This window comes from Esox lucius, chromosome 15 (genome assembly GCF_011004845.1).
Source record: "Esox lucius isolate fEsoLuc1 chromosome 15, fEsoLuc1.pri, whole genome shotgun sequence".
NCBI lineage: Eukaryota > Metazoa > Chordata > Actinopteri > Esociformes > Esocidae > Esox > Esox lucius.
The window spans coordinates 7,180,081-7,204,196 of NC_047583.1; the positions used below are offsets into that span (position 1 = coordinate 7,180,081).

General features: G+C 43.8%; 2 protein-coding genes across 5 annotated transcripts; one reads left to right on the top strand and one right to left on the bottom strand.

Moving 5' to 3' along the window:
* Nucleotides 1-42: 42 nt before the first annotated feature.
* On the bottom strand, nucleotides 43-9,721 carry LOC105015897 (transmembrane protein 87A). Its single transcript, XM_010879369.5, has 19 exons — nucleotides 9,484-9,721; nucleotides 8,578-8,635; nucleotides 7,991-8,088; nucleotides 7,513-7,629; nucleotides 6,851-6,898; nucleotides 6,674-6,730; nucleotides 6,377-6,527; nucleotides 6,194-6,255; nucleotides 5,519-5,702; nucleotides 5,084-5,183; nucleotides 3,864-3,957; nucleotides 3,511-3,691; nucleotides 3,282-3,340; nucleotides 2,960-3,063; nucleotides 2,002-2,078; nucleotides 1,735-1,805; nucleotides 1,537-1,589; nucleotides 1,363-1,393; nucleotides 43-1,164 (listed from the first exon to the last, which is right to left on the bottom strand). The coding sequence occupies exons 1-19, from the start codon at nucleotides 9,706-9,708 to the stop codon at nucleotides 1,123-1,125; spliced, it is 1,812 nt and encodes a 603-aa protein (XP_010877671.3). The 5' UTR covers nucleotides 9,709-9,721; the 3' UTR covers nucleotides 43-1,122.
* Nucleotides 9,665-22,776, top strand: ganc (glucosidase, alpha; neutral C). 4 transcript variants are annotated; one of them, XM_029125523.2, is made up of 24 exons: nucleotides 9,665-9,753; nucleotides 9,917-9,979; nucleotides 10,089-10,188; nucleotides 10,551-10,675; nucleotides 10,800-10,970; nucleotides 11,326-11,347; nucleotides 11,476-11,542; nucleotides 11,752-11,848; nucleotides 15,388-15,571; nucleotides 15,874-16,018; nucleotides 16,264-16,499; nucleotides 17,017-17,143; nucleotides 17,227-17,306; nucleotides 17,422-17,565; nucleotides 17,711-17,807; nucleotides 17,896-17,997; nucleotides 18,281-18,524; nucleotides 19,138-19,202; nucleotides 19,485-19,558; nucleotides 19,870-19,947; nucleotides 21,203-21,316; nucleotides 21,483-21,595; nucleotides 21,773-21,876; nucleotides 22,254-22,776. In XM_029125523.2, the coding sequence occupies exons 1-24, from the start codon at nucleotides 9,725-9,727 to the stop codon at nucleotides 22,361-22,363; spliced, it is 2,691 nt and encodes an 896-aa protein (XP_028981356.2). In that variant the 5' UTR covers nucleotides 9,665-9,724; the 3' UTR covers nucleotides 22,364-22,776. The 4 variants fall into 4 exon arrangements, 3 of the variants coding, with proteins under 3 accessions (XP_028981356.2, XP_019909721.3, XP_019909722.3); XM_020054162.3 differs by having other exon boundaries at nucleotides 17,491-17,565; XM_020054163.3 differs by having other exon boundaries at nucleotides 15,445-15,571.
* Nucleotides 22,777-24,116: the final 1,340 nt, after the last annotated feature.

The window sequence follows — 24,116 nt, forward strand, 5'->3', positions numbered from 1 at the left end:
TTTCCTAAAGGTCAGTTTTATTGCAAATTGATGCAAGACAACTAGGGTTTAATATAAACTTTAATCTTAGAATAAACAACAAAAACCCCATACAATAACGTTACAAAGAAATCACAATGTTCCGTAACATTTCCTGCGACAAAATCAAAAACTCTGCGATGTATGACAAATAAACAAAAAAGAAAAACATTAAAGAATAAGTTAATTGGCCTTGCCCAGCCACATTTGCACAATTACACAGGCTTACCAATTCATGTTTTCCCTCCTAATAATTAGCAACGGATCTAGTTAGTCAAAATCCCAATTAGTGGTAAACAGCCTGTGCATAATGAAACATGTTACAGTAGATTGCACTGGGAGTGATGGCTCTTCAAGTGAATTCTCTTGGGATTGAGTGGCAAAATAAAGTCATGTGACAGAAGGGTGAAATACACAATAAAGTGCAACAATAACAGATATTAGCTACTATCAGACAAATTGAGAAGATTTTAAGGTGTGTGTGTGTCAATATTATTACAAACAGGTGGCACTAAATCAGTGGCAACCCTTTCCCCTACATAGTGCATCACTTTGGACAGTCAAAAGAAGTGCACTACTTAGGGTAAATGGTGTCATTTGGGAGACAACCAGATTGACCAGATCAAAAATCTTCAACATGTTCACAAACGTAAGACATCACACTCCTGTATAGTATTTTCAGCCCAGACGATCCACTCCTCAGCTGTCTTCAAGTATCTGTCCTTCTAGTCCCCACACTGGTTTAAATTTACCAGTCCAATTTGAGCAAGTACTGTAATTTGCAACCCATTGCCTGCTCTCTCTCATTAGAATAAAGTACAATAGGCTCTGTCCCAAATGTTACCCTAGATAGTGGACTACTTTAGACCTGGACCATGGTCAGTAGTAATACACGACATAGGGAATAGGGTGACATAGGGAAAGAGCCATAGAGCTTATTAGCGCTGCATGGCGGTGCTTAAAATGAAGAAAAATAATGTACATAAATATAGGGATGTCACCTGTCACTTCATTCAGGGCAAACATAAACACAATGTTCATCCAACCATCCATCCACCCAACCAACCATCGCTGTGCTTCGTACTTCTTTCATTCTTCATCTCTCTACTCCATTTTGGATCTCTCCATCTTGGTTTTGAGAATTTCCTGGAAAGTGCAGAATGCAGAGAGGAAAAGAGAGGATGAGGGAGGAGAAGAGAAAGACAACGAGACAGAGGAAGAGAGTGGAAGATTGGAAATTAAAATGTTTCCTATGAGTCTCGTGACATTGTATGACTGGTAAGAGCATTTAATTTGACAGGCAGCCGTGGTCATGAGACCAATACAATAGACTTCCTTATTTACCTCCTCCTCATCCAGCATAACAGGGAGGGCTCTGCGGAGCGGAAACAGAGAGAGACAGAAACAGAGGAAGATAGAAAGAAAAATGTGTTTTCAGTTAGAGAATGACGGAAGCCAGACTTGGGCTAGTGTCAAAAAAACATTTTGGTGTCCCAGTAAAAAAAAACTCATACTCACACATCAGCAACAGTGGTGGGAATGTTCTCCTCAACCCACTTCAGGTCTTCATCCTTAGAACAAGAAAAAGGGCACTTTATTTATCTAGAACTAAGTTAGTCAGCTTTTCAAATTATAGTCACAGAATATAACCTCTGAATCAGTAGTTTTGAATCTGACTGAATCGACTCTTAACTCAGGAGTTTTGAATTGAATCACCTCTTTGCTGAGCAGTTTCTGTGACTGGGATCCGTTTGTTTCTATCTTTGTGCCTCTCATCTTCATGCCCTCTGGAAGACACGACAGATTTGGAATTGGACAGAGATCCCTTTTATATTACAGCACTGTGGCTATAAAAATGGTTACTACTTAAATATTCATCCCGGGATAAGTTACATGGTGTGTGTGTGTGAGTGCTGGGGCAAAACCATAAATGGTGCAGCACTATTGGTTAAAAACAATAATGGGTTTGATTAAGACCCTCACCAAAGGCTTCATTAAGCATGGGCTCCTTGGCTTCATCTTCCTCATCATCTTCATCCAACAGAGGGGAATGAGAGAATCTGGGAATGGGTACAGCATAGGCTCAGACAGGTGGACGTTTCAACACTTTAATTAAAGTGGCATGTTCACCTAAATATTGTATTACTTTTACATTGTACCAGTGTTATTGTATCGCATATTCTGGTAAATATTTTAGTAGTGTTACTGTAACGTGTAGTACTGTGCAAGAGTCTTAGGCTCCTGAAAGTCGAACTACAATCCTTTATTGGGATAGTATGTGTTTATTTGTAAGAAATAATAATAATATATATACAGTGGATATAAAGTCTACACACCCCTGTTAAAATGCCAGGTTTTTGTGATGTAAAAAAATTAAACAAAGATAAATCATGTCAGAACCTTTTCCACCTTTAACGTGACCTATAATGTGAACAATTCAATTGAAAAACAACCTAAAATCTTCGAGGGGGAAAAATAAAAACCTTACACTAACCTGGTTGCATAAGTGTGCACACCCTCTTATAAGTGGGGATGTGGCTATGTTCAAAATGAACCAATCACATTCAAACTCATGTTAAATAGAAGTCATTACACACCTCCCCTTTATTTAAAGTGACTGATTAATCACAAATAAAGTTGAGCTGTTCTAGTAGGATTTTCCTGACATTTTCTTAGTTGCATCTCAGTGCAAAAGCCATGGCCCGCAGAGAGCTTCCAAAGCATCAGTGGGATCTCATTGTTGAAAGATATCAGCCAGGAGAAGGGTACAAAATAATTTCCAAAGCATTAGATATACCATGGAACACAGTGAAGACAGTCATAAAAAATTTCTGGCATGATTTATTTTTGTCTCATTCTTTTACAGAACCTGGCATTTTAACAGGGGTGTATCGACTTTATACCCACTCTATATGTTTTTATACATATGTTAAATTCTGACCTCTGACTGTTGGCGGAAGGTCGTAGAAGCACCATGATGACCAGCAGGATGGTGGAGAAGAGCAGACGCCAGAAGGCATCATCCACCCACAGGTCCCTCCAGCCCTGACACACGGGACAATGAACACAGCCAGACACACCCAGTATAATACAAACAGGAAGCACAGACACAGGATAATAGCAAAAGTCACAAAATACACTGGATAATAGAACTAGTGAGAGAGACAAAGGATAATAGTAATGTGAAAAGGCATCCCTGGACAGATGCCTTATTTTATTTTTTTTACAGATTTGTCTATATGAGCTAAAATGAACTAACTCACAGTCTGGCAGTCCACCATCTTAAAGACTTTGGTTGTCCAGATGATGAAGATAATAGACGCTACAGGAACAAAACAATATTGTCTTGGTTCAGATTACAGAATCTATTTTTTTGAATAACACCAGAGACTGCAACAAACTAAATTAACTATCCGAAGTCATACACCCACCTTAGCAAAACTCATACCCCCCCAAAAAAATAAAACAGAGAGCGATATCCCTCCAACTCACCCAAAACAGAAAAGATGAGAGTGTTGGTGAAGTGCTGGTACAGAGACAGTTTCACCACATTTCTACGCAGCTTCAGCAGGCGAGTGGTCTGGGAGAGGCTAATGAAGATCCACCACATCACACAGGAGTCGATGAGGGACAGACTAAGGTTAGCCACCAGCGCTACGGTCCCGTAGAATCCCTAAACAGAGAAAGAATATCAGGAATAAAGACAGAGGGTAAGAGAGCAGAGGAGAGAGAAAAACGAAAAAAAAGGCGAGGAGCCAAGCATTTCAGATTAAGATTGATGAACACAAAGAAGCAAGGCTTCGAAATAGTTTAATTTTGTGATGGTCACAACTGTAGCTACTCACTCCTGTGACACGCAGCACTCCCTCGACCGAGGAGAACAGCAGGTAGAGTAGGCCCACTGCTGCCAGCCGGTGAACTGATGTGCCCAGCCTGGGTCTAAGAGCGAGGAAAGGAGGACAGACAGCAGGAAAATCAGGGGGATTAGGGCCTACACAGTCTCAGAGTACTGACCTGAGATCAGATTACGTTTTTAGTTTACACAGGCAGCCCAATTCTATTTTTACACTCATAGACCTTTTGACAATCAACACACCTCTTTCAAAATGATATACAGCTCCAGAAAAAATGAAGAGAACGCTGCACCTTTTTCTTTCCTTTCCAAAAAAGTTGAAAAGGAAAGTTTTGAGTGAGGAACACAAGCGTTCACTTTGCAGTGGTCTCTTAATTTTAACCCTTCTGTTCCTCACTCAAAACCTTCCTTTTCAACTTTTTTGGAAAGGAAACAAGAAGGTGCAGCGGTCTCTTCATTTCTTCTGGAGCTGTATTTTCAGAGCCGAGGGAAATAAACAAGAATCGAACTGCCTTTGTAAACAGCCTTAGATCATCATGAACACGGTCACACAACGAGGGTCACCTGATCCTGAATCAACACTCCCAACTGTCAGACGCTTTGTGTACAAGGATCCAGATCATTATTTAAAGCTAAGCTGTGAAGCCAAGGTGTGTGTGTGTGTGTGTGTGTTTGCTTGCTTGAGTAGATTCAAGACACTTCCAGGTGTAATAACTGTCAGCCAGGGAGAGACCGTATGGTGATAGTTGTAAAATAGTGACAAATACTGTTGGAAAAATAACACACAGGAAGTGTTGAATGATGGCTGGCCAGACCTCAGTTTGGGAAGGCATATAAACTGACTGACAATGTTGGTTGCCTGGTAACTAACATGGCGCTCTCAGCTGAAATGCTGTTGCTGGTGATTATCGAGTTATTGAAAGTTCTGGTGCGAGATGTTTGTCGTTGCTTCTCAGACATTTGGTTTTAATGTCCATATTGTTTGGTAAAGGTTGTGTTTAGGGGGTGGTGAGAATACGGCGCAGGTATTGGACAATGGCTGCGTCTGGTGGGGGTTTGTGTACCAAGTTCTGAACCCTCAGCAGAATTCTAAATGTCAGCAGCATTCAGACATGGAACTCATAGAATTTGGGCCTTCAGTGTTGCAAGCATTAGCATTATTTTGATCGACTCAGTTAGCGACGCTAACATCAATAATTAGGTTTAACTCACTTGACGATGCCATAGCCCAAACTGACGATGAGCACAAGGATCCGAGCCAGAGACCTCTTCAGGGCAGAAAGCAGCTCAGCAAAGACCACCGCACCTTGTACTGTGGAGGATGACGATGATTGGTGGGTTAATTCATACTTCCGGCTGAAGGCGTGTGGATGGTCACCATTTGTGAATGGATTGAGCAACTTTAGTGTGCTTTGGTTCACGTGCACATAACATCTTCGCGTGGCACATAGTGTGTGAATTTTAGGATTCATGACAGATACCACCCACTAATGTCTGGTGGTAATATTAATACTCCCAACTGCCCCCCCCCCCTTTTTGTCAGATTAGAAGCTTGCAGGCACAGCACTGGAGACAAATGGTGCTGTTGCGCTAGACGAACAAGCTATACAAGAACCTTTGCGGATTTCAATCAACCTGTCGACCCACCATAGTCCCCCTTGTAACGGATGTTCTGGTACTCCGAGTAGAAGACGGCTTTCTCCAGCATCCCCAGGATGATGACCCCTCCAATCCAGAACTGGATCCTCAACAGGTCTCTCCAGTAACACACAAGCCAGAACAGCCACAGTGCCCCGAAAAACACATACACAATGCACATCACCATGAAGAACTGTGGAACACAGGGGGGGGGAGACACCCCCAAGAAAATTAAACAACAAAAATAACTTTGGGAAAGTTAACAATTTCTGTGAAACACAGCATCACCACTGAAACAAGGTTCTAGTTCTGGACAGTGAAACACAGCATCACTGAAACAAGGTTCTAGTTCTGGACAGTGAAACACAGCATCATCACTGAAACAAGGTTCTAGTTCTGGGCAGTGAAACACAGCATCGTCACTGAAACAAGGTTCTAGTTCTGGGCAGTGAAACACAGCATCGTCACTGAAACAAGGTTCTAGTTCTGGGCAGTGAAACTCAGCATCATCACTGAAACAAGGTTCTAGTTCTGGGCAGTGAAACACAGCATCATCACTGAAACAAGGTTCTAGTTCTGGGCAGTGAAACAGAGCATCATCACTGAAACAAGGTTCTAGTTCTGGGCAGTGAAACACAGCATCGTCACTGAAACAAGGTTCTAGTTCTGGACAGTGAAACACACCATCATGAGGGGCCAGTCTGCAGGGGAGGAGTACTGCCGAGGTCCTTTCATCTCCACTGTCACTGTCACAGAAACAGATGGGAGGTCGCACAACGTCAGTTTGTCTTTGACCTGTAGACGCAGGGACAGTTAAATGGTACGTGTTAAAAGAAGGACACAGGTTACGATGCGTTTGACACTGACTGGTGAAAGCAAAGTTGCCCTGGGCATCGTTAGACTCCTCCTCCTCCGCTCCCTGGCGCCCTCCGCTGGCATCACCTCGCTGCTGCGGCTGCACCTTCACTATGAACAGGTAGGGGCTGTCGGCCCACGCCTTCGCCACTGCACCCATTTCCTGCAGAGGACAGGTGACACGACACTCCATCTCACAAATCGAACCTCTGTTTACTTTTTCCGTGGCTATGGGCCTAGAGTCAACAGGAGTGCACGCATTTGGCTGCAGACATCATATAACACTGTGTACGCTTCTGATTAGCTTACCGGCTTCTCCAGCCAGCCCTGTGGAGCAGTCTGATTGGATGTACTGCCTTCGTCATTCTGAAGAGCAACAAAGCGACCGTTACAGAGCACAGAGAAACATTCTAAAACAGCCTGCTGGACACATTTACATATATGACCAGAACTAAATAAAAAACACAATTCAGCTGAAGCTCTTACGTGTGGGCTGGTGAGAGGCTGGTGTGTGCTGAAGTCTGTATAGAACACCTAGAGAAAGAAACAGTAAGAGAGGAAAAACAGAGAAAGGTAGGAGGATATAAGCCATCAACCATGATGAAAGTGTTCTTTTATCTGGTTACAGTTTCATACTGTAAATCTCAAGCCTATTTAAAAACACAGGTGACAGGGATTGTAAGGCTGTGTATGGACATCCTCCAGAGCAATGCAATCAATGACCACAACAGTTTAGCCTGCCTTGGTTAGGAACAGCAAACACAGACAAACCCACCAAAGACAAACACCTGGATAAGACGGACCAGAACCAAGGTCACCTACAGAACACCAAAACCCCAAATTAAAGGTGAGAAGAGCTTTCCGTATGAAGGCTCTGGAACTACTTGTCAGAAAGCTCTAAAAACATTCATTCATAGAACATACCGAAGAACCAAGTTATTCGTACAGATACTGAAATAGGGGAGGGGATCTGTTTTTGTGGTTAAAATGTAGATTGCAAGTCACCAATCAAGGACACATTTTGTACTTTTATCTAAGACTTGTAAGAACCAGTGGTCTGTTCAGCCTTGGAAGTGTGTCCAGTGGTCTCACAACGTCACGGCTGTCGAGTTTTGAAACTCTACCGAAAATGTTCTGCATTAACCCACCTTGGGCAGGAAGAGGGAAGAGCAGTTGTCGAAGTACAGGTATCCCTGGCTGTAGTATCCGCTCCAGTCATCCTTCAGCATGTGGTCCAGGCCGAACATGTTAATGGCCTTGTTGTCCTGCAGGGAACGAAGAGGCATTCGAGGATAGCAGAAGAGCAATCGTGTGTCTCGGCACTAGACCACAAGACAAACTCTCTTGTTGCGGAAATCTATAATTATCCTCAAGTATGTCAAGAAACACAAAATGTAATGACACTGATCTTAAAGCGATGCGCGACATCATCACATTCTAACACGTGCGCTTTGTGACCTGGCCACGACTCACATACGCGCACAAAGCAAAGTACTACAAGTGCAAATTTATAATCAGACGAACAAGTAATGCTTTTGCTCTGTGTGTGTGTGTGCGCATGTGTGTGTTTGGTGGGAGTGATTGTGTCCACCAAAAGGGGCCACTAACAAAAGGGCCTGTACTCACTGGAGTGTTAAAGACTTCATTGTAACAGATGGAGGAACGGAGGTACCAGCTGATGTTGAACGCCAGGCCAGGGTCACATGATCCCAGGTCATCCTGGACTGTAGGAGAAGCACAGAGACAGTGGGAAAGGTTAACAGCCAAGGTACAGGTCACGTTCAAATGGCGCCCTGCTCACTATCTAGTGCAACCTTTTTTCATCAAAGCCTGTTTCCTTAAATGGCACTCCTATTTATAGGCCAGTACTTTTTATTTTATTTTATTTGGCGTAATTTAGAAGACACTCCTATTCAAATTGGCTTATACTAGTGAGTGGATAAATTTTCATACATTTGTAACTCCCTCCCTGGGAATGGAACCCACAATCCTGGGGATGTAAATTAATGCTCTTATCAAGAGACCAGCACCCATGTGACCAGAAGCCAATGGGAGCGCCCGTCAAACAACTTGAGAACTAGATAGTAAATAGCAGTGCCATTTCAGGGAAAGTCTTGGGTAATATTTGTAAGGTGACAACGACACATTCCACTGCTGCCAGTCATTATTGGTTGTCTGTCAGCAATGAGAATGTGCCATCTCCAAATACTTACAATTCATGAAGATAGTTGTGTTGGCATACAAAGTCCTCCTGAAGACGACATTTTGAGACTGAGGGAAAATGAATAGGAGTTAACATATCAGCAAACAGATAATCCTCCAACTCGCAAGTTTTTTTTTGGGGGGGGGGGGGGGTGGAACTGCAAGGTTCACGATAGTACTTATGTGCTAACACAGGACAACCCGAAGCAAGCATTATCCTAAAATTCACTACACGGGACAGTCTGACGTTAAGAAGAAAAAAAAAGCTTTATTTTACATATATGAATTTCATTAGGTTCAGTAAACCGTGAGCAAGAATTAATAAACGTGAGGTGAAATACGTTTCCATTGTCCCTCTGTGAACATATGGTGAGTGAAGATACATGGCAACCATCTCACCCCTTATTCACAGGGACAAGACATGCAACATTACTGTCAGTGAAGAGTGCAAAAGGAGTAAGGTTTCTCAGCTGAAAAATCAAGGGCCAATATGTCATCATGTTGGGTTGTAGTTATTTAATACAACTAGCGTAGCTACAAAACAATCAGACAATGTAGCTTTACTAAGGTTTGTCGGGGGTACTGAGGACAATGGCAATGCCTAACCTCTCATGCGACTAAATATTGATCACCAAGGTAAGAAAGCAACAGTACATACAGACCGTCTGATCGCAGGACTCCAACCTAGCTAGATCACCTGTCAAATGTTGCAGTGAAACACCGTGAGAAAAACGCTGTCACTCGGCAACCTCACAGTGTATTCGCCTTTTCTACGCGAAGCCCACTGGCTTGCTTGACTAGTAGGCTGGCTGAGGTTAGCTAGCTTACGCTGGACAGCTCCAACTGACAAAACGTTTGGCCGTGTAATAATGAACGTAAACAAGACACATGGGATAGCAACAGCAGCGTGCACTCACGGAGTTTATGTGGATATTCCATAGCGACACCTCTGCCCGAATCCCTGAATGCAAAATTGAAATTAAAAACAACCAACATGACAAATACACCGTGACATCTGGCATTTTCATTTGTGTACTATCTACGAACCAGTTCCGGGTTCGGTTTAGCGAGAGTGCTACGTCAAGACGATAGAGGCGTAGTCTTATCCTTCCACGTTTCAAAATACAAAGTATAGAGATCATACGAATGTGAACTATTATGGAAATGGCAGAGGAGACTATCGTAAGGTAAAATTAATGTTCGCCTCATAATGTGCATAGTCCCATGGAATGGCGTTTGGTGTTAGCGACGTCTGAAAATACCCAGGGTTCACGTGAAAATGTCAACCGATGTCAACTGAATGAGCTGACGCAATGCACTACTCATTCGAACAAATGTACTCCTTTGCAGCTTGGTGCCTGATGACGAAGGGAAACAAAAGTTCAGGAAATGTGACCAGATATCGTTTTATAGGTGTGTTCAACGATTTAAAATGAATTATTTACGAACTACTACTACTGCCCTACTAATATAATCATAAAATTGATACATTTCATATTAGAGATTATCTAATTATTTCCAGGAGACAGACCCTTGGACCTAACCTGCAGTACCGTGCCTGTCTGGACACCCTGGTGCTGACAGAGAGGGGAGCCAGGGTGGAACTAGAACCTGACTGCGGGGTAGCTAGTACAGGGACATTCTTTTATAGTAATGTAGCGACCAATTTTTTGAGAATCCACACGTTTTAGACACCAGTGTAATGAAACAGAGATGGTGACGAATCTTGTCAGCAGCTTGACCCCATGACCTTCAGTTCTGGCCCCTAGCCCAGCCTACTATAAATACTGGTGGCTTCAAAATAAATACCCTTGCTGAGGGAGTTTTTGTACACTTGTAAATTAAGTTGTAAATACAGTTACACATCTAGACCTAACGTCTCTAATCTTCATTACACACCTGTCTCTAATCCTCATTAAATATTTCCCACCATACAAAAGACGAAAAGGAATTTATTTTGTTTTCTCTTTCATGACGGTAACAGGTTAGGCTGATACTTTCTTTATCAGCCAGTGATGAAACAGTCAGGGTTCAAATAGATGAGCTCCAGCCCATCAGAACACGCTACAGCGTTCCTGATGTTCTTACAAAAGAACCTGTTGGAGAACCGTAAGACTTTCAAACAGCACCTCTCTGATTACCTGGGGATCAGCTTCCCATTTTAACCTTAACCACTCTGACCCAAGATCAGCCTCTAATGACAATCCTACCCTAAACTGTTGTCTCCCGCCAGTTTGAGAGTGGCAAAGGAGACAAGAGACTTGGTCAGCCTCACATGGGGGGAGAAACAGTACCAGGTGAGAGTGTGGGCGTGTCCTTTCAGACTGGAGGTGCTTTGTGGAGAGGAGGCGATGGTAACATTCAACTCCAGAGACAAACTACACTTTGATACGCTTCAGGACAGGTGAGGAGGGAGAGGGGAGCAGGACAGGGTGGGAGGGAGAGGGGAGCAGGACAGGGTGTGAGAGAGAGGGGAGCAGGAGAGGGTGAGAGAGAGAGGGGAGCAGGACAGGGTGGGAGAGAGAGGGGAGCAGGACAGGGTGGGAGGGAGAGGGGAGCAGGACAGGGTGGGAGGGAGAGGGGAGCAGGACAGGGTGGGAGGGAGAGGGGAGCAGGACAGGTGAGGAGGGAGAGGGGAGCAGGACAGGTGAGGAGGGAGAGGGGAGCAGGACAGGGTGGGAGGGAGAGCGAGGCAGGCAGGGATTGATTAATGGAGAAGAGGATTCTGCATCAAATTAAACTCTACCTTCTACCTCCAGACCGTCAGCTGAGCCAGGACAGGTGAGAGGAGATGATGTCGCCCTGTCAACTGTTATTTCACCTCTGTGTTTATTCATTCTGTTCTGCTTATATTGTACCTGTTGTTTGGGACCTTGTGAATAAAATGTATCTGGTCCACCTGTGTCCAGCGTCAACAGGATGACTCCAGTCTGTGGCAGGAGACTTGGAGAGAGTTTGTGGACATTAAAGCAAATGGTTGGTATTCCATCCAGGAAGCACACCATCTACACTAGGGATATTCAACCCTATGAGGTCTGAAGATTGCTGGTTTTTCTCTTCTACCTCATCATTAATTGCACCCACCTGGTGTCTCAGGTCTAAATAAGTCCCTGATTAGTGAGTCATTCATTTAATTTTATTGATTGAATCATTCATTAATTTACACCATCATGCCCATTCTGCAGGACCCAGTAGCGTGGGAGCTGACTTGTGTCTCCATGGTTACAACCATGTGTATGGTCTCCCAGAACATGCGGACAGCCTGAAGCTGAGCGACACCAGGTGGGAGAGAACAGGCAAAGCTACTCAGTCAGCGTGCATCACTCCTCATATTATATAATATATATATATATAATACAGTGGGAAAACCTGCAAAATCGGCAGTGTATCAAATACTTGTTCTCCCCACTGTGTATAAAGTGGGGAGATACACAGCCGATTTTGCAGGTTTTCCTACTTACAAAGCATGTAGAGGTCTGTCATTTTTATCATAGGTACACTTCAACTGTGAGAGACGGAATCTAAAACTACAAACCCGATTACAAAAAAGTTGGGACACTGTACAAATTGTGTGTAAAAAAGGAATGGAATAATTTTAAAATCTCATACTTATATTTAATTCACAATATAATATAGATAACATCAAATGTTGAAAGAGACATTTTGTAATGTCATGCCAAATATTGGCTCATTTTGGATTTCATGAGAGCTACACATTCCAAAAAAGTTGGGACAGGTAGCAATAAGAGGCTGGAAAAGTGAAATGTACAGATAAGGAACAGCTGGAGGACCAATTTGCAACTTATGTCAGTTGGCAACATGATTGGGTATAAAAAGAGCCTCTCAGAGTGGCAGTGTCTCTCAGAAGTCAAGATGGGCAGAGGATCACCAATTTCCCCAATGCTGCGGCGAAAAATAGTGGAGCAATATCAGAAAGGAGTTTCTCAGAGAAGAATTGCAAAGAGTTTGAAATTATCATCATCTACAGTGCATAATATCATCCAAAGATTCAGAGAATCTGGAACAATCTCTGTGCGTAAGGGTCAAGGCCGGAAAACCATACTGGATGCACGTGATCTTCGGGCCCTCAGACGGCACTGCATCACATACAGGAATGATACTGTAATGGAAATCACAACATGGGCTCAGGAATACTTCCAGAAAACATTGTCGGTGAACACAATCCACCGTGCCATTCGCCGTGGCCGGCTAAAACTCTATAGGTCAAAAAAGATGAGGGTATCTAAACAGGACCCAGAAGCGCAAGCATTTTCTCTGGGCCAAGGATAATTTAAAATGGACTGTGGCAAGGTGGATAAGTGTTCTGTGGTCAGATGAATAAAAATTTGAAGTTCATTTTGGAAAACTGGGACACCATGTCATCCGGACTAAAGAGGACAAGGACAACCCAAGTTGTTATCAGTGCTCAGTTTAGAAGCCTGCATCTCTGATGGTATGGGGTATAGAAAACATTTGGCGGATCATAAAGAGGAAGGTGCGACAAAGAAGACCTAAGACAGTTGAGCAACTAGAAGCCTGTATTAGACAAAAATGGGACAACATTCCTATTCATAAACTTGAGCAACTTGTCTCCTCAGTCCCCAGACGTTTGCAGTCTGTTATAAAAAGAAGAGGGGATGCCACACAGTGGTAAACATGGCTTTGTCCCAACTTTTTTGAGATGTGTTGATGCCATGGAATTTAAAATCAACTTATTTTCCCCTTAAGGTGATATGTTTTCTCAGTTTAAACATTTGATATGTCATCTATGTTGTATTCTAAATAAAATATTAAAATTTGAAACTTCCACATCATTGCATTCTGTTTTTATTCACAATTGTACAGTGTCCCAACTTTTTTGGAATCAGGTTTGTAAAATCCAGAAAATCACATTTATAATTAATTTGCATTTTATTGCATGACATAAGTATTTGATCACCTACCAACCAGTAAGAATTCCGTCTCTCACAGACCTGTTAGTTTTTCTTTAAGAAGCCCTCCTGTTCTCCACTCATTACCTGTATTAACTGCACCTGTTTGAACTTACCTGTATAAAAGACACCTGTCCACACACTCAATCAAACAGACTCCAACCTCTCCACAATGGCCAATACCAGAGAGCTGTGTAAGGACATCAGGGATAAAATTGTAGACCTGCACAAGGCTGGGATGGGCTACAGGACAATAGGCAAGCAGCTTGTTGAGAAGGCAACAACTGTTGGCGCAATTATTAGAAAATGGAAGAAGTTCAAGATGACGGTGAATCTCCCTCAGTATGGGGCTCCATGCAAGATCTTGCCTCGTGGGGCATCAATGATCATGAGGATGGTGAGGGATCAGCCCAGAACTACACGGCAGGACCTGGTCAATGACCTGAAGAGAGCTGGGACCACAGTCTCAAAGAAAACCATAAGTAACACATTAAGCCGTCATGGATTTAAATCCTGCAGCGCACGCAAGGTCCCCCTGCTCAAGCCAGCGTACGTCCAGGCCCGTCTGAAGTTTGCCAATGACCATCTGGATGATCCATAGGAGGAATTGGAGAAGGTTATGTGGTCTGATGAGACAAAAATAGAGCTTTTTGTCTAAACTCCACTCGCCATGTTTGGAGGAAGAAAAAGGATTAGTACAACCCCAAGAACACCATCCCAACCATGAAGCATGGAGGCGGAAACATCATTCTTTGGGGATGCTTTTCTGCAAAGGTGACAGGACGACTGCATCGTATTGAGGGGAGGGTGGATGGGGCCATGTATCACGAGATCTTGGCCAAGCATTGAAGATGGGCCATCCAGCATGACAACGACCTGAAACACACAGCCAGGGCAACCAAGGAGTGGCTGCCCAGCGACAGCCCGAAACCTGAAAGATCTGGAGAAGGTCTGTATGGAGGACTGGGCCAAAATCCCTACTGCACTGTGTGCAAACCTGGTCAAGAACTACAGGAAACATATGATCTCTGTAACTGCAAACAAAGGTTTCTGTACCAAATATTAAGTTCTGCTTTTCTGATGTATCAAATACTTATGTCATGCAATAAAATGCAAATTAATTACTAAAAAATCATACAATGTGATTTTCTGGATTTTCGTTCTAGATTCCGTCACTCACAGTTGAGGAGTACCTATGATATGACTTCTACATGCTTTGTAAGTGGGAAAACTGTAAAATCGTCAGTGTATCAAATACTTGTTCTCCCCGCTGTAAATAAACTTACTTCATTGTTTACCCTAACCCTGAGATCTACGAAAACACTAAACTATAACTCAAAAATATTTCCATATCATTTGCTTTTAAAATCAAAGTTAGATGGTATCTATACTTTGTGTTATCATCTGAGACTAAAATGTATTAACCCAATAATACATTTATATTTCATAAACTTTGATATAGATATTCTATATTTTAGATTGGCCTTTTATTGTGGCCAGCCTAAGGCACACCTGTGCAATATTCATGCTGTCTAATCAGCATCTTGATATGCTACACCTGTAAGGTTTATGGATTATCTTGGCAAAGGAGAAGTGCTGACTAACACAGATTTAGACAGATTTGTGAACAATATTTGAGAGAAATAGGCCTTTTGTGTACATAGAGAAAGTCTTAGATCTTTGAGTTCAGCTCATGATAAATGGGGGCAAAAACAACAGTCTTACTTTTATAATTTTGTTGAGTGTATATATATCTATCTATCTATACGATCATCTGAATCAGGCATTACGGGTCTAAAGCCATGTCCCAGGTCAAGCTAATTGTTGGGTTATTGCATTGCATTGTACGTTCTGGTGCCACGACTAATGTCTATGCCGTGTTATTCCCAGGCATGGTGAGCCATATCGGTTGTACAACCTGGATGTGTTTGCCTATGATCTCCACAGCCGTCTGGGCCTGTACGGGTCTGTCCCGCTGGTTCTGGCCCACAAGACTAACCAGTCTATTGGGGTGTTCTGGCTCAACACATCTGAGACCCTGGTGGATGTCCAATACAACCCACAGGAGACGGAGGTAATCTCAGACTTTATTTTTTATTTATTAATTTATTTATTTTACCAGGAAACATTGACTGAGAGCACATTATTATTTACAGCAACGATCCTGGAGCAAATAGTGGGTCTAATTTATAAATATAACTATTTTATTCCCTCCCATACCATACTCTGTATTCTATTATTTACCATTCTTCCAGATGGTATGTAGAATGTCTTAAATAAACTGGGGGAATTACATTACCATTATATAATTTTTCCCCCCTTACTCTTTATTTTCCATTCTATTCCATGTCATCTCCTTATCTCTGTGTACACCAGGAAGAGGGGACCCCCCCAATGAAGAGGCGTAGGGTTCCCCCCCAGACAGACCTCCGCTGGCTATCAGAGAGTGGCCTAATCGACTGCATGGTGCTCCTGGGGCCCTCTCCATCACAGGTCATGTCTCAGTATGCTCAACTAACAGGTCAGCAAAACTACACATACAGTAGTGTGAAAAAGTACATACAAATGCCAAGAAGTAAGATACAAATTAAGAAAATCACATTGGACAATAGAAAAGTAATTTACCAGAAAGTCCAGCTTAAGGTTACTCTGCAAGCCATTTCTTGAGTAGGGTGAATATTAGACAAAAGCAATTCCTCCGGTCTCTGAGGGAGCCTGACCTGAAACTCACCTGAAGTGTCTGTCATCCTCTCGTCTGGTTATTAGGCTACCAGGCCCTGCCACCTCTGTTCTCCCTTGGTTACCACCAGTGTCGGTGGAACTATGAAGATGAGGCGGATGTCAAGGCTGTGGATGCCGGATTTGACCACCACAACATCCCCTATGATGTTATCTGGCTGGACATAGAGCACACAGACGGGAAGCGTTACTTCACCTGGGACCCCGTCTGCTTCCCCGACCCAGTTAGCCTGCAGCGCCACCTGGAGGACAGGAAGCGGAAGGTCAGTCTTCCTGAGTAGGAAGGCCAGGCTGTGTGAGGCTTATCTGGCATCCTATTTTCCATGTGGTGTACTCGTTGTAATGACAGGGACCTAACAATATTATATTATCCCCACGCTTATGGGATGGTACAATATGTATTCATGATTCTACGCGCACTGCAATTTGACTATGTGATCTTATTGCAATTCCATGTTCCAAATGTATTACTCTCTGTCTGATGCAGAGGTACAAGAGAGCAGTTAAACACATATTGATCAGCCATGGAAATAGTAGGGCTGTAAACAAACCAGCAAACACAATGATATATTTACCGTTATCAACATCTTGCTAGGTAACTATACTGATTTTATCTCCCGTTGCTAATCCCACTGCCTAGTATACAGAGGACTGAATGCTACATAGTTTAGCATTAAGGGAATAGGGTGCCATTTTAGGTACAGCATGGCTCCATTGTTGATTCAGTGCTTGATGGTACTTGAGGAGTACAGGTGACTGATGCCATTTTGACCCCTGCAGTTGGTGGTAATCAATGACCCACACATCAAGGTGGACCCTGATTGGTCTCTGTACTGCGAGGCTAGAGACGGAGGCCATTTTGTTAAGGACAGAGAGGGACAGATCTATCAAGGCTCCTGCTGGCCAGGTATGTGTTTCTCTCTCTCTCTCTGTCTCTGTGCGTGCGTTACCTAGCTTCTCTTGCCAATCTCTGACTTCTCTTCCTGGTAGGTGATTCTAATTACCTTGACTTCAGCAGCCCAGCCACGCGGGCCTGGTACTCACAACGTTTCGCCCTGGAGAGGTACTCAGTAAGTATGGAAGAAGAACATACGGTCAGATCCAAAACATGTCTACAACCTAGCTTCTCCCAACTCCGTTATGAATTATATTTTCTATCTCACAGTGTATGCTTGTTTACATCAGGGCTCCACCTCCTCACTGTTTGTGTGGAATGACATGAATGAGCCCTCTGTTTTTGGGGGTCCGGAGCAGACAATGCCAAAAGACGCAATGCATCATGGGGGCTGGGAGCACAGGGAGCTACACAACCTATATGGCTTTCATCAGGTGGCCTGCCTGTCTTTCTGTCTGTGGCCTGTCTATGAAAAAGTTTAATCTAAACATTTGATTTCATCAGTCTAAAACTTGTCTTTCTGTTTATAATCTGTCTAACTATGTCCTCTCGGATGATTCACCTGTGTGTCCCCCTCAGCACATGGCCACAGTGCAGGGTCTGATAACCAGGTCCGGTGGCCTGGAGAGGCCGTTTGCCCTATCACGATCCTTCTTCGCTGGCTCTCAGAGACTAGGTTTGTTACTGTGGCAATGGAGAACGCTATACTGAGCATAAAACCCCTAATCAGGGTCAAGTGAAATGTTTTAATGCATGATCTGCAGGTGCTGTATGGACAGGGGATAATGTAGCCTCCTGGGACTACCTGAAGATCTCCATTCCCATGATTCTCTCCCTGAGCCTGGCTGGGATCTCCTTCTGTGGAGGTGAGTGAGTCCAGTCCATCACTACATCCGTGCAGGTGGCGTAGGATGATGCTCCTGGTTCTGTTTAGCGCTTTTTCCACTAATAGTCATGGTTAGTATTAGCATTAGAGGGGAGGGGAAGGTCCAGGCGATACTGACCAAGTCAAGCCATGAGAAACCAAAATGTCAGCCCTGGAAACACATTGGCCGTCAACCAACTGTGGATAAGACGTGTTTTTATATCAGTGTTTTCAGGTGATATTATTGGCCAATATTATTTGGACCCCCCCCCCCCCCCCCCCAGCTGATGTAGGTGGGTTTGTAAAGGACCCGGACCCTGAGCTGTTGGTACGGTGGTACCAGGCCGGCGCGCTAACTCCTTTCTTCAGGGGCCACGCTGCCATGAACACCAAGCGAAGGGAACCGTGGCTATTTGGGGACCAGGTCACCTCTGCAATCCGCTGTGTGATCCAGCAGAGGTACCTCCTGCTGCCTTACTGGTACACCCTGTTCCACCAGGCCCACACCGCCGGCCTGCCGCCTCTCAGGTATGTGCTGCCACCTGCTGGGCTGTTCGGAGTACTGCCACGCTATGCGACCATTACACCAGGTGGATGACAATGGCCTTAGGGGCCAGGGTCCTTAAAGGTGCCCTATGCCAGTTTACTTGCAGTTGAATATTGGTTCTATAACTGCTTTAGGATCTGACACTATCATTACTAGGAGCAGTGTAACCTGCACCTGTTGATCTTGGAGCAACGAATGCAGACATTCCTTTTAGATGGGGTTGAAGTTGATGGGTCCTGTCCATAACTACGGAACCCAGAATAAACAATTTAAACTGCTAAACCAATCAAAACATCATCTGGGCTGTCTATTGCGTTAGAAGCATTGCCATGTTTCAGAGACTGGTTAATGGCTAGCTTGCGAGCATGAAACCGTAATCGTGCTAGCTAGCGCTAGCTGGAATGTTAATATCCGCGTTTTGACCAGTTTGCACAAGGCTAAATCTAGCAAAAAAGCCAGTGTAATTGCTTCATCCGAGCAATAGTCGCTTGTGTATTAGGTTTGGTCAAACAACCCACAATGCGCGCTAGTATTTTCTTGATCTTTCGCAGAGGACACCGGGTTGTAACACCGTTTTCGGTTTTGTGTCGTTAGGCCGCTATGGGTGGAGTTCCCCGCAGATCAGGATACCTTTACTGTGGACCATCAGTACATGATCGGTAGGGATTGGATGCATCGCAAACGACACCTTATCATTATGTCCTACAGACCAGGGCCTGTCGAACCACAACACTGTTTCCAAAAATGTTGGGACGACCTGCTTAAAATGCAAAAAAAAAAACGCAATGCAATTATGTGCAAATCATTTATCCCTGTATTTATTTGAAAATAGTACAAAGACCACATATAATATAAACATGTGTTGTGTATGTACAGTAAAATGTGTTGTATGTGTATAGTCATGTGTTGTATATGTATTGTAATATGCGTTGTAAATGTAGGTGGGGCGTTGATGGCTTGTCCAGTCACTGAACCGGGAGCAACCGAGGTCAAGGTATTACTGCCTGGATCTGAAGTAAGATGATGTGTATTTTGAACATATAAAAATGTATGTATGGATAAATGGATATAAACTGTATGTGTTACATTATTATACCAATAAACTGGGTAGTTTGAATCCTGAATGCTGATTGGTTGGTAGCCATTGTATATGAGACCGTATACCACAGTTTTTACTGCTCTAGTTGTCTGATACTGGTTCATAAGAGTAGTAAGGCATTGTAAATCTTGGGAGTCTGTGATGGTTAATGTTGTCAATATACTACTCCATGGTGCATTGTACCCAAGAAGAGCTGTTGTCATATAGGTGCCCTGCCTTGCCTTCAGGTGTGGTACGACATCCAGTCAACCAAGCTGTTCAGAGGGAACAGGGGCCTTCTGCCACTGCCTGTAACCCTGGACACAGTACGTACAGCACATACACCCATGTTAACCTGCCTGTAACCCTGGACACAGTACGTACAGCACATACACCCATGTTAACCTGCCTGTCACCCTGGACACAGTATGTACAGCACATACACCCATGTTAACCTGCCTGTCACCCTGGACACAGTACGTACAGCACATACACCCATGTTAACCTGCCTGTCACCCTGGACACAGTACGTACAGCACATACACCCCTGTTAACCTGCCTGTAACTCTGGACACAGTACGTACAGCACATACACCCATGTTAACCTGCCTGTCACCCTGGACACAGTACGTACAGCACATACACCCATGTTAACCTGCCTGTCACCCTGGACACAGTACGTACAGCACATACACCCATGTTAACCTGCCTGTCACCCTGGACACAGTACGTACAGCACATACACCCATGTTAACCTGCCTGTCACCCTGGACACAGTACGTACAGCACATACACCCATGTTAACCTGCCTGTAACTCTGGACACAGTAGGTACAGCACATACACCCATGTTAACCTGCCTGTCACCCTGGACACAGTACGTACAGCACATACACCCATGTTAACCTGCCTGTCACCCTGGACACAGTACGTACAGCACATACACCCATGTTAACCTGCCTGTCACCCTGGACACAGTACGTACAGCACATACACCCATGTTAACCTGCCTGTCACCCTGGACACAGTACGTACAGCACATACACCCATGTTAACCTGCCTGTCACCCTGGACACAGTACGTACAGCACATACACCCATGTTAACCTGCCTGTAACTCTGGACACAGTACGTACAGCACATACACCCATGTTAACCTGCCTGTAACTCTGGACACAGTACGTACAGCACATACACCCATGTTAACCTGCCTGTAACTCTGGACACAGTAGGTACAGCACATACACCCATGTTAACCTGCCTGTAACTCTGGACACAGTAGGTACAGCACATACACCCATGTTAACCTGCCTGTAACTCTGGACACAGTAGGTACAGCACATACACCCATGTTAACCTGCCTGTAACTCTGGACACAGTAGGTACTGCTTGTCTCTCAGCTGCCAGTACAAGGCCTGGTTTTGCCCTCTCTCTCCATCCCACTCCCCGTCTGTTTCTGCCCTTCTGTCTGTCTCTCCCTGTCGGTCCCTGTCTGTCTCTCCCTGTCGGTCCCTGTCTGTCTGAATCTCCCTGTCGGTCCCTGTCTTTCTGTCTCTGCCCCGTCCCTATCTACCTGTGTCCAGGTTCCAGTGTTCCAGCGTGGGGGTACTGTAGTGTCTAGGAGGACGGGGTGTGGCTCTTGTACTGCGGACCTCCAGAAGCACCCCCTCTCCCTGACCGTGGCTCTGGACTCTCAGGTGAGACGGGAGGAGCATGTGCCATGTAGTGTTATTATTTATCCTATAGAGGGTGCCGATTTAGAGCCATACCTAGACGATAATATAGTACATGTATTTCTCCTCTCATTCCCGTTTGTACCTGGATGTTAATATAACCAAGTGTTTCATTGACTGTCTCCTACAGGGTGGTGCTGAGGGAGAGCTGTACCTGGATGACGGACACTCTTTTCGCTACAGAGACAGAAGAGAGTTCATCCTGAGGAGATTCAGCTTGCGTTCTGACCGCCTCATCTGTCGGTGAGCCTATAAGCACAAACGTTATAGCTGTATGTTCCTGATCTGGGTAACAGACCTCCAGCTTGTGTGGCGTTGCCCCGTTGCCCCGCCCTGAGGTATCAGTGCTGCCGTGTTATGACAATAAGACCTGGCACTGCAGCTGGCCCTGATCCAGAGTGTGGCTCTCTGCCCTCCCAGCTGTGCCAACCCGGAGGGGCGCTACCAGTCCGATGACGTGGTCCAGTCTGTTACCATCCTGGGAACCAGGAGGAGACCAGCCAACGCCACCCTGCAGCAACCTGGTGACATGACATAAGATGACATTTACATGACACAAACTGACATGGCGGAAAATAACCGAGATCACCCTGTCAGGGCGAAATCCATTCACAATATAACATTATATCACAGGACATAATCTAAAATATCATAACATGGGACAGCATAGCATAACAAAAAAACATAATGGCAATACAATGAAACATTACATTCTTTTATTTTTCCACACCCATTTTCTTCAGTTACCAGTTTACTAATATCCAACTCTTTTTATATTCTTGTCTCATAGAAAACAACAGATTCGGGCGAGTTTAAGATTGCAGGCTAACTTCCTTCCTAGTTTTCTGCGCCAACAGCCTGCCATTTAAAAAAACAGAGAACTCTTGTGTTGTCTTGACAGGATATCAAGACGTCCCTGTGAAGTTCCTGTTTGACGAGGCTCGGCACATGCTGACATTGGAAGATCTGAACGTTGGACTGGGGAAAGACTGGGATATTAAGATCCTGTAGAGATGCCCTCAGGGATCACCTGCATTCTACAAGTGAAAGTCAAGAGTTTGATCGTTAGTTGATTCATTGAATAAAGTGTGTACGTTTTGGATTTAAACGGAGGGTACTGCTTTAAATCCCTCAAATCTAAATCTGGACCGTGATTCTGGTTTCGCTGTAACCCCTCAAATCAGTTACAGATTCATCAAGTGTGTCCAATTTAATTTTGTTTCAGTTAAGGACATTCTGTGAGAGGATGCATCTTGATGTCTGTCAGGCTAGTTGGAGTTAGCTAGCTAACCTGGGAGTTAGGAAACAGATAGGTACCCTGAGGATCACAAGAACAGTATTGTCAGGATCTCAGTCTCCTCCAGTTTTAAATTTTAGGAGGAGATGAGGTCCTGGTCCACACCTGCGGAGTACCTGGTTTGGTGGGCCCGTTGCTGTCCCTGTCCTTATCCACCTGGTCATACTTTTGACCTAGTCTAAAATCAAATAGACTCTGGATTTAGCCCAGAGAAATGTATTAATTATTCGAATTGGACTCTTAATATCTCACCCGGCACAGCCAGAAGAGGACTGGTCACCCCTCTGAGCCTGGGTCCTATCTAGGTTTCTTCCTAAAATTCGGCCATCTTAGGGAGTTTTTCCTAGCCACTGAAATTATTTTTTTTAATTTTTTTATTTGATTTGATTTGATTGGGACAGTGCATGTTAATGAACAAGACATGGAGTACATGCATGTAAAAATGCCGGATTATAGCCAAGGGCTAATTTCCATCCGTAGTCCCACGGGCTAAGATCAGACAGCTCACAAAAACATTGCAAAATAAAATTTACATCTACAGTCAGTTCATAAATTTGCTAAATCCTATATACAATATTCACACAAAACTACATTCAACTTCACAAACACTAATCCATATACACATTACAAAGTAAAACTATTTAAAAAAGGATAAAACATACATACTAATGTGTGCAACTTTGATTTTCCCATAGCCATTTCTTCAACTGGACTTTAAACGAGCTATATGTAGTACATTCTCTTAATGTTAGAGGATCTCTTAATTCAACACTACTGTTGTTTGCTCCTTGGGGTTTAAAGCCAGGTGTCTCTGTAAAGCACTTTGTGACAACTGCTGTTGTAAAAAGGGCTTTATAAATACATTTTATTGATTGATATTGAAGAGTAGCCACTCTTATCAACTTGGGACATGTTCCAATCTATGCTTCCCGGCACCATATTGTAAGACAGAGTGATCTACTCATGGGTCAAGATAGGTTGATTAAGGCATGACCTTTGGTCTTGTGTTCAGACCCTACAGGAGTATCTGTGTAGTACTGGCATTCCAGTGGTGGCATGTGATCAGACACACAGGGTGTAGGTTAGGCAGAAAATCGAATACATTGACATTTTCCAGTTCCTTCTGTGGTATGGTGAGGAGCTGAATTAGACTGGTCAGATAGCCGAAAACAGAGACACCCATGGTCAGTGGAGAAGAGTCAAAGGGAGGGAACTTGGGATTTGTTCATGTTTCATTATAAAAGGACTCCTAAACTGTATTTCGTTGCCATACACTTTTGTCTTGCACTGATGTCATACACTGATGTCATACGTTGCTGAACACTTAGTGTTGTATCACCTGCAAGCTTGTAATAAATAATCTCAAGTAGATTATATTGGTTTCTGGAATATTTGCTTTTATTTATTTGTTTATTTTTTTTTTATTATAGTTTAGTCTGTTTTACTAAGTTTCTGGGAGAACTCACA